This window comes from Ambystoma mexicanum, chromosome 10 (genome assembly GCF_040938575.1).
Source record: "Ambystoma mexicanum isolate Mex_15411 chromosome 10, UKY_AmexF1_1, whole genome shotgun sequence".
NCBI classification, from domain to species: domain Eukaryota; kingdom Metazoa; phylum Chordata; class Amphibia; order Caudata; family Ambystomatidae; genus Ambystoma; species Ambystoma mexicanum.
The window spans coordinates 1,568,847,346-1,568,858,252 of NC_090932.1; the positions used below are offsets into that span (position 1 = coordinate 1,568,847,346).

General features: G+C 48.3%; 1 protein-coding gene across 2 annotated transcripts in view; it reads left to right on the top strand.

The window, feature by feature from the left end:
- The window catches only part of LOC138492597 (coiled-coil domain-containing protein 74A-like), a 276,626-nt gene that overhangs the window by 260,139 nt on the left and 5,580 nt on the right, over nucleotides 1-10,907 (top strand). For both annotated transcript variants that reach the window (XM_069619879.1, XM_069619880.1), the window contains one exon: nucleotides 3,771-3,827. In XM_069619879.1, the coding sequence (XP_069475980.1) occupies nucleotides 3,771-3,827 (57 nt within the window). The remainder of the gene's footprint in view (nucleotides 1-3,770; nucleotides 3,828-10,907) is intronic.

Below are 10,907 nucleotides of genomic sequence, written 5' to 3' on the forward strand. Positions count from 1 at the left end.
GTCCGGGACTTGAGATACACCTCTGCCCTTTCCTGGCAGGCAGGGGCTGTGCCTTTCGTCCAAACGGTACATACTGCCTTTAAGCCCTGCTTCTAGAGAGGAAGCCGAAGGATTGCTTAGCCAGCTGCTGCACAGCTAGACCCAGCAATTTAGCAACTAATTTAAGAGTCTTTAAATGTTTGCAAAGACTTGTTGACTTTTGGGCCGAATGGTTGTTCACAGTTAAATACGATGTCCAAAAGCTTGGATTGGGCGTTGGGTGAGAACTCCAAACCGTGGAGGTAAGCAGACCTCCTCAGCACTGTGGAAGTCCCCATGGGACAGCCTAAGCAATCTCCAATGTCTGGGCCTGCCTGCAGCACCTGACAAGCCATCTCCTTCCCATCATTAATTAAGTCCAGAAAGCCATCCCTCACCTCTCAAGCGGGGGGTGATTCACGGCTTCAGCTATTATTTTTCACAGTCCATGGAAGTATTTACTGAAGGCGCAGGAGGCATTAATTGCCTTCAGGGCCATGCTCCCTGATGCAAAGATCTTCTTGGCCAGAGAATCCACTTTCTTGGCCTTACTGTCCATGGGAAAGTTACAGGTGGATTTGGCCAGTCTAGCGCTCACTGTGGTGGCTTGGACCACCAATCCCTCTGACGTAGTGTGAGATGAAAGGAAGGGTAAGTCTCCCCTGGTCAGTTGGTACTTTTTGGTGAGTTCGGCATCCACAGCCGGTGTGAAACATGGTTTTTGCCACAAAGTACCAATGTGGTCCTAAATGGCAACATTAAAGGTCAATGGCCTCTGTTTGCGGTCCCTTATCCTTTGCCGGGTCACCCAGACCCAATGCCAGGATTTTCAACTGTTCTTCTGTTCTGAGCATTGGGGTGTCCGTACAGGGATACCTGTTGCAAGGCAAGGTCAGGGAAGGTGTCGAGGCCACTTGTGTCATACAGACCTTCAGCCAGTGCCAGCAAATCGGCCGGTCTGTGAAATATTCAGCTCCTCCAACTCCCACGCTCATTGGCTCCATGCTAGAAGGGAGCGGATCCCCCCCTTCATCATTGTAAATTGACCTCATGGAGTTGAAGAACTGATCACGACTCAGGGACGAAAGAATGCTCCACCGCCGGCGCCAATGGTATCATTCCAACGAGTAAATAAACAGGGGGCGGGGGGGCTTGGTTTGCTTAACAGTAGTTAATGCAGGTTGTGCCCAGGCACTATTTTATAACACGAAAAGAAACAGGGCAGTCAAACCCTATAATTATTCCTTCAGCCAAACATGGGATGTGCTTGTGAGTAATCCTGTGATTTTTTGATGTCTCAAAGGGTAAAGAAAAGAGAGAACGAAGGCTGGTTCCATCCTGTCACGTATCTGGAAGGCAAGTGTGACTTCCTAGATTGTCTATGAATTTGGACCAATTACCTGGGCCTGTCATGAACAGGAGGACAAAAAAAGACAGACGATTCTATCAATCCACGACTGTCCTCAAAGCTAGGCCTAGTCAGTGCCGCCTGTCAACACTGGATAGAATAAGAAGCAAATAGTCAACTATTTACTTTCAAATGAGAAAACAAATATCTGAAAATACAGCTGACACCCCAGGTAACATATTACTTGTAACAATCGTAATATAGACAGGGTGGCCAGCTCATAAAGCCTCACTTTTTTGCAGTATGAAAATCCGTGGGTCGAGCTAATTTCCGATCAGTATTATGGGAAAGATTGCTATGTTGGCCAATACTGAGGTTGAATGTACCCCGTTTAAAAACTAAACTCTAACAAGAGAGCTAAAAACAACATACTATGAAGACTAAGCCAGAGGGATAGACTACAAATATTCATGGTCTCCCTGTGGCTATAGCGTGGTGTGCGCCAGGAATCCTCCTGCCATCTCTACGTATGTGTTGACTGGTTTCCGTGGTCTATATGTTTAGTGCCACCTACTTCAGGACTGTCTTCTATATTGATTGCAAGGTATCTCTGCTTCTAAAAAAAAGAATACAACTGTATTGGCCTCTGTCAATAGACGTCCAGTATTCAATTGTGAAAATGGAACAATCTCTCCTCAAAATGTTTTAAGGAGACATTCAATCTGACCAGGTCGAAGAATAACCATTTGGTTGAAAGTGGTGAGTCACACAGGTTGCTGTGTTGTGGATCACCCAGACTCTTGGTCTCTAAGCATTTGCGTCTGTTATTTTGGAATGGGACAACACCAAACACTGCAACTGTGTTCAGCAAGCAAACTAGGTGAAGGTGGCACTAACCACATAGACCATAGATGGGCTCACCGGTCTTTTGCTCTGGGTTAGGGTCTTAGTTTTCTGACCATGCCCATCCATATGATAACCAAGACCATTCCTGCTGCTGGTTTAAAGGTTCCACTTTGCAGGATCTACACTGGAACAACTCCTTCTTCATTAGAATATAGTGTTGGGGGTTTCCCCACTTTCCTTGGGGTGTTTATTTCATTATTCCATGGTTGAAGAGCTCCTGTCCGGATCTGTTTCGCCAAGAACTAAACAGTGATCCTCTCTGCTGGTAACAGGACTGCTCCCCTCTGTAACCTCCCATTATGGAGAACATTGAGAAACTCTTTCACTGGACTTCCTTTGGTTGCGCCTCTCATTCTTCTGGAGGTTTTCTTTGGGTGCCCATCTGCTTACAGGGCCCAGTGTGGAGACTTCCTATGTACCTACTTAAGTTAACATTTGTCCATTGATACCTATAATCATAATATTGGGGGATACAGTCATTGTGTTTAAGGCCTGTGAACCTTACTATTCGTCCAATCAAGCTTTGTAGATTTCCATTAATATGGTATGGTCCTGTGAGACATCTTTAAGTATTTTTTCACCATATAATGAAAAATTCTTATTGATGATTTACTTGCCTGTAAATATTTTCTAGTAATTTCCTATGTACAATATTATACTATAAAGGATATATTTTTATAGATGCATTGTGTTAACCTTCTATTATTGTTTTATAACCAAACGTATTTACTGTACCTTTAAACTAACTTGTATCTTCTGGAGGGTTGCATTGATTGCTCTGCACCATTTCGAGAGTCTGGAACTCAAAGTAAACACACTGTAGGCCAAGTAGGTTGATATATTCAGCCCAATGAATATTGTTTGCATGCTCTGTATTACATTTTTATGTGGCATTATTAAAGGGATGGGGGGTACGATCTCCTCATTATATCACTCTCCCTTACCTCCTAATCCCCCATACACCCAATTTAAGACCCCCTCTACCCCTATGGCCTAAAATGTCCCTTCACCGAATTAGGTGAAATGGCTGCAGTGAGCTTGGGGGGGGGGGGGGCTTTGGGGATGACCAATCTCTCACCCAGCCCCCATGTTTAACCCAAGGTCTCTGCTCTTAGTGGTCAGTGCATAGACATGAAACAAGCATCATGGGCTTTTCGGTCTTAATTCAAATTGGCCTCAAATGTGTAAATATAAGGTGGTGCCAGTCTATCCTGCATCCAGAATAAGATGTGGCATCCTACTTGTGTCCGATTTCAACCTGTTCTGTGCCTCAGGTTTGTGTGTGCAGTTGAATTTTACGGTGTGGATGGGTGAACCAGGTCGAGAAGGCCTATTGCCTCCATGCTCTCCACCCTTCCATCACAAATACAGAGTGCAGTCAGGTTGTGTACAACTGCAAAAAGAGTTGGCAGTCCAATCAATCTAAGACGTTCATGTGCATTTATGAAGTGTTTATTATAAGAATTTGTCTCCTTAAAACATCTGTTGTATTTTTCAGGGATAAAGATGTTATCCAGTTTCCAAAGGTGGTCACAAAGGGTGAACCCAAAAAGTGGTGAGTAATGGGAATTGCCCAACTGCAGTGAAAGAAATACATTGCCAAACTATATATAGTATAGGTCTCCTGCATGAAGAGAGAGCATTATGAAGACAATGACTTGTGATTTGTCCCTGAGCCAAAAGCGATATAGGGAAGTAGATCAGGGTCAGGGAATTTTAAACAGATGCCAGATTTTTATTTAAAAAGGTCTTTATTTTTATAGAATAGTGGGCCCCACAGTAACTGGGGCCTACTATTGAGTCAATACAAGGACCGTGGCCTGCACAGGGAGCACATCCGGAATGTCCTCCTCTGAGCACCTGGTGGTTGATGAACATTTAGAAGGAACCTAGCCAACAAACTCCTTCCAGAGTCGAATAGTAAGGATGGTCTTCAAGTAAGATATGTTTTAGCAGCGATGTTGGCATTAGGAGACAAATGTAACGCGCTGCGCTCTATGAAGTACATGATCAGAATAATGCTTGCCCTTATAAATGCAAATGGGTCATTCTCCAGCCAGAGCCTAGAGGGGGGAGAGCTAGCCTTCTCTTCCTAAAGCGCTAGAGAGGGGGAGTGACAGGCCCTTATAAGGTACACACCCGGTGGACCCCGAAGCACACTGAACACTGTGGTAACTTCTGTGAGACACATCTGAAGAGCAAACGAGAATGTAACAAGTGAGAACTAGGATTTTGTATTGGAAAAGAAAGTGGAAGAAAGCCAGATTTGCCTTCTAAATTATAATGAGATTGCTTGCGGTGCAGACAGACACACAATGTATCCCTATTAAGAACAGGGCTAGACAATACCAATGCTTTAGAGGCATACAGCGCCCACTGAAGCAGGAGAATAGCCACACTTTGAAAATCCCCCCTGTAAGGAGACCTGTCAGAGTCATGAGGTATTACAGAAAATGGTCATCTGAGAATTATGATTTCATGTTTGGAAATATTAGGTGTTTCACTTTAATTCTTGGTAAAAGAATGGGGCCACCAACAACATGACCAAACCTTTCCAAATCTGTAAGGAACTTGCCAATCCTACCGCAGTCTCCACTCCCTTCCCAAGCCCTCTGCACAGCTTTAGCCTCCCACTTCACAACCAAAACACAGGACATCCTGTCCTCACGCTCCTCCACTCCCCTCCCTCCTCCACCTAGGCCTCTATTGGCCCCTCTCTCCCATCCCTCCTACTCTCCTCCTCACCCATAGGAATGGATGAGGTCACCAACACAGTTTGCTCTATGAAGGTCTCCTCTAAACAGGTGCTTCCCTGCTCCTCTAGAACTATCAAGGACAATATGGTCACTCTCACTCCCTCTTTGGCTGAGTTCTGGAATCACTCTTTTGCCACTGGCTCCTTCCTATCATCTCTCAAGCACTCCCTTGTGCACCCCCTGCCCCTAAAAAAGCCGTCTACTGACCTTTCCTGTCTGGCTAACTACCGCCCTATCTCCACTACCCTCTTGTCGGGCAAACTTTTGGAGAAGCTGGTCATCTCCCAACTAGTCCACCTCACCGATTCCATTGGCTTTCTCCACAACCCCCAGTCTGGCTGCACAGCAGCCAGAGGCATGGAAACTGCTCTCCAGAACACCCGTGAAGACTTGCTCTCAAACCTCGACTCCAACTCTCCCTCCATTCTCAACCTCCTTGATTGCTCCCTCTGCCTTCGACACCGTCAATCATGTCACCCTCTTGAATCTACTCCATGACACTCTGGGATTAGGCATTGGCTTGGCTGATCTCTTTCCTTTGGAATCGTCCCTCGCAAGTTCAAATGGGCCCATTTCTCTCCTCTACCTCACTCTCTATCTGCAGCGTCACTCAGGGCTCTATCCTCTCACCGTTGCTTTTCAAGATTTGCCTTACGCCTCTTGCCCACCTGATCTCCTCCTTCTCCCCTCACTTCCAGTGTTATGCGGATGACACTCAGCTCTCATTTAAGCTTTCCTCCTCTACCCCCTCTCCTTTCTCTCTATTTCCTGATCGTCTGACTGCTCTTCAGGCATGGTGTGCTTCTAATGATCTGTCTTAATGCCAGTCAGACCGAGATCCTTCTCATTGTGTTATGTTGTGTTACAACACTTCTATAGCGCCAAAGCCCTCGGGCATCTAAGCGCTTCTTCACAAGCAGAAAAAGGTTCAGTGAAAGTTGAGCCGAAGTTTAGATAAAAAGTGTCGTTTCCAGCAGTTTTCAAAAGGCCAAAAGATCACTTTGTTCTCTGAGACCCAATGGTAGGTTGTTCCATGCCTTGGACGCAAACACTGGGAAGGAACGTCCATTTCTATGAGCTCTCTTAGTCCTTGCCACCTGTAAGAGCCAGGAGGAAGTGGAGCGAAGATTTTTTGTGGGCTGATATATGGTGATTTTGTCCCTTAAATAGGACGGGGCTGTCCCATGTATACATTTATGGTACAGGGTCAGCATTTTGAAAGAAATCCTCGCCGATATTGGTAGCCAGTATAATTCCTTTCTGGCAAGTGAGGTGGGTTCATGTCAAGTTGAGAAGCACGAGAGGGCTGCGTACCTGGTTTCTTGGTCTTTGATCTTGCCGAGGTCGCCAGTCTGTATCCAGTCGAAAGACGAGCTTGTGGCACGAGAGACCAGCCTCTCCGCCACCCAAAAACTGACACTGGGTGGAGGATGGGCCGATTCCCAATGTCACGGAAGGCACTCTCCTGATTAACGTGACGAAGGGACTGTGCAAGCACAGGCAGGAGAGGCTACGGTCTTGTTGCAGATCACGGGCAAGGATGGAGTCCGATGGAATAAAGTCCAAAGTACGTGAACTGAAGCGGAGGTCAAAGATTCCGGCGTGGCAGATATATTCTTGGTCCACAGGAACGGATGAAGAGGGTAAGGCCGGACAGGAAAGGAAGGAACCAAGGCTGAGCAGGAGACCTAACTGAAGGAGCCCGAAAGGTTACTCTAGGGCAGCAATCGCTGGGTACCTTGGTCAATGTATGCTGGCAGACCCAGGGAGGTCCAGGTAAAAGTATGCCGGCAGGTCCTGAGTTTATTCTGGTAAGTTGCTGGCAGAGCAAGGGGAACCCAAGTATGGTAAACTGGCAGGCCCAGGGTGAACCCCGGTAAGGAATGCTGGCAGGCCCAGGGAAAACCCAGGTAGGGTAAGCTGGCAGGCCCAGGGAGAACCCAGGTAAGGTAAGCTGGCTGGCCCAGGGAGAACACCGGTAAGGAATGCTGGCAGGCCCAGGGAGAACCCAGGAAAGGTAAGCTGGCAGGCCCAGGGAGATCCCAGGTAAGGTAAGCTGGCAGGCCCAGGGAGGAACTCAGGTAAGGAATACTGCAGGCCCAGGGAGGAATTCAGGTAAGGTATGCTGCAGGCCCAGGGAGGAACTCAGGTAAGATATGCTGCAGGCCCAGGGAGGAACTCAGGTAAGATATGCTGCAGGCCCAGGGAGGAATTCAGGTAAGAAATGCTGCAGGCCCAGGAAGGAATTCAGGAGGTAGCAAGCAGCCCAGAGCGGGCTCAGGTGAGTGGCAGGCAGCCCAGGTTGGAAAGCTCGCAGAACGAAGCAAACCGCGTTGAGACGCGGCTTGCCTCGATCTGCGGCTCCTTTTATGGGTCGCCGGCGCCCGTGAGGCTTGGAACGCAAGCCGCTTCACCTCCGGGCGCCGGCGTACCCAAAGCGAGTCCTGGAAGGCAAGCCCTTCCTAGGACTCGAGCCCAGTCCATGGCGCATGCGCAGAACCGAGACAGAGATCTTCCGCGCATGCGCCGTAGCTCTCCGGCCCCGACACCCAACGCTCTCCCTCTGGCGAGCCCCCAGGCGCGGAAGCGCGGGTAGACTCGCCAGGAGGTGAAGGGAAGAACGGGCGCGGCGGACCCCGGTCTCCAATGTGGCGTGACACTATGCCCCCTCCCAGGAAGGCCTGGGGCCCCGGGTTTCCAAGGAAACTGCATATAGAACTCAACGCACCAAGCGGGGAGCATGTACATGCCGATGTGGTTCCCAAGTACGATCACAAGCTGGGTACCCTTTCCAATCCACCAAATAGTGGAGCACCCCCCTGCAATAACGAGCATCGCAGATCTCCTGAACCTCAAATTCCGGGACGCCGTGCACAATGACTGAGGTTGGGCGAGGGCAGGAGCGACCGTAGGTATCGACAACATAAGGCTTCAAAAAGGAGACATGGAAAACTGGGTGTACATGCCAAGAGGGGGGTAACTGGAGACGGAACGCTACTGAGGACAGCCGCTTGGTAATATTGAATGGACCAAAATAACGGGGAGCCAGTTTGGCAGGCAAATTGTGAAGCGGCAGGTTCCTAGAGGATAACCAAACCTTGTCCCCGACTTGAAAATCTGGTTCCACACTCCTCTTCCTGTCCGCCTGAGCCTTCATCCGATCCTTGGTTTCTCTCAGGATCTTGCGTGCCAACTCCTGTTGCTGTTGGATGCTTGAGACCAGGGCATCAGCGGATGGAACAGTACTGGCGGGTACAGGATGGAAGGGCATCACTTTGGGATGTTGGCCAGTTGAGCAGAAGAACGGACTGACCCCAATGGAGGCATGAACAGTATTGTTTTAGGATACCTCAGCAAGGTCTAACCCAGCCTTCCAGTTGGACTGAGTAGCGTTAGCAAAACAGCGGAGGTACTCCTCCAACATCTGATTAGTCCTTTCGGTGAGCCCATTAGTCTGTGGGTGATAACCCGAGCTTAGAGCTCTATGAATTCCTAGATGGCCACACACCTTACTCCAAAAAGAAGAGATGAACTGGGAGCCGCGATCTGAAATGATCTTTTCCGGAAGGCCATGTAACCGATAGATGTCATGCAGAAACGCTGAAGCCATTTGGGTCGCCATAGGAATCTTGTTAAATGGAATGAAATAAGCTAATTTGGTGAAACCATCCACAACAACCATTATGCAGGTAAATCCTTCGGAAGGGGGCAGATCCACAATGAAGTCCGTGGCGATGGTATGCCACGGGTAGTGTGCCACTTCAGTAGGTACCAGCAATCCCAACGGCCGTCTTCTCAGAATCTTGCACTGGGCACAAACAGGACAGCTTTCAACGAACTTCTGAACTTCGGTAGCCAATCCAGGCCACCAAAACTGTCGGGATATCAATTCTCGTGTAGCTCTCATTCCTCGATGACCTCCGATAGGTGAATCGTGAAATCCATGCAATATGCTATCTCGGATTGTTCCCTTAGGAATGTACAGCCGTTTCCGGAAAAACAAGAGCCCATCATGTTCGTACACTGACCGACGTCTAAGAAGGGCCGACCTTTCAGTATCCGTCCGGGTGGCGTCAGCGATTGACTCAAGGTGAGGTGACAAAGTCAGTAAAAAATGCTGAGGGGAAATTAGTGGCTGATCCAGACAGGCAGTCTCTACCTCTTTCTCCAGGGATCGGGAGAGAGCATCTGCTTTCAGGTTGGAGGTTCCCGGAACGTAAGTGACATGAAACACAAACGGAGAGAAAATGAAGGCCCACCTAGCTTGACGAGGCGTTCGACATTGCAAGGAGCGTAGGTACTGCAAATTGCGATGATCAGTCCGAACTTCCACTGAAAAGCGAGCTCCGAGTAGATGATGTCTCCATTCCTCAAAAGCGGTCTTAATAGCCAACAGTTCCTTTTCAATAACCGCGTAGTTTCTCTCGCTGGGATTCAATTTGCGAGAGAAATAGGCTACTTGATGTTCTAATGACGTCGCTGGATCTTTCTGTAGGAGAACAGCTGCGGCAGCGAAGTTGGAAGCGTCGGCTTCCACAATGTAGGGTAGATCATACTGTGGATGGCGCAGAATCGGGGCTGCCATAAAAGCTGACTTCAAGGTGTCAAAAGCCTGAGAAGCAGAGGAATCCCACTTGAAAACCACTTTACTACTGGTCAGCCTGGTAAGGGTCGCTGAGATCTGAGAAAACTGTGGAATAAAGCGCCTGTAGAAATTGGCAAATCCCAGAAAGCGTTGAAGAGATTTCACGTCGTGGGGTGGTTTCCACTCTTGTATTGCTTGCACCTTCTTAGGATCCATCTCTATCCCATCTTGGTTAATCACAAATCCTAAAAACTCGATACTAGGCTGATGAAAGCAGCATTTTTCCGCCTTTGCGAATAGATGATTACAGGACAACCGGCGAAGGACCTCCTGAACGTGTTCCACATGCTCTTCAAAGGATTTGGAAAAAACCAGGATATCATCCAAATACACCCAGACTGACAAACCAATTAGATCACCAAAGATGTTATCCATAAACCGTTGGAAGATAGCGGGGGCATTGCACAGACCAAATGGCATAACTCTATATTCATAATGCCCAAAAGGTGTCTTGAAAGCCGTTTTCCATTCATCTCCACTCTTAATGCGGACCAAGTGGTAGGCCCCGCGTAAGTCCAGTTTGGTGAAGATCCGAACTGTGTGTAAAGTTTCTAGGATACTGCGAATCAATGGTAATGGATAACGGTCCTTTGCAGTTATGTCATTTAGTTGCCGGTAATCCACACAGGGTCTCAAGGTGCCTTCCTTCTTCTTCACAAAAAACATGGGAAATCCTGCGGGCGACTTGGACGGAACGATGTATCCTTTCTGCAAGCAATCTGACAAGTAATCCTGCAGTACTTGTCTTTCGTCCCGGGTTAAAGCATACAGCTTCCCATGGGGAATGACACAGTCCGGCAACAACTCGATGGAGCAGTCGAATGAACGATGTGGCGGAAGAGGTATGTCGCCTGGTTCAGAGAATACCTGTTCAAAGCTTGCGTACTCCTGCGGGATCAGAGAAGTGGAACAAAGACGGACCCCACTGCCATATGTTTCCAGAGCGGTTGAGAAAACCTGGGTAGGAGCTGATAATTTGCATTTCTGGGCGCAAACTGCAGAGGAAAAGGTCAAGGTCTGTGTTCTCCAATCTATAACCGGGTTATGGTGTTGTAGCCAAGGTAACCCCAGGACCACCTTATAGGTAGGAGACTTGATAACATCCAAGGCGAGTTCTTCAGAGATCTGGAGGATTAGACCCACTGTAATCTGTCGGACGGGCCCAGAGGACAAAGGAGTCCCGTGAATGACCTCTACTGGTAGGGCGGTGAGTCTAGACAAGAGCGGAATCTTG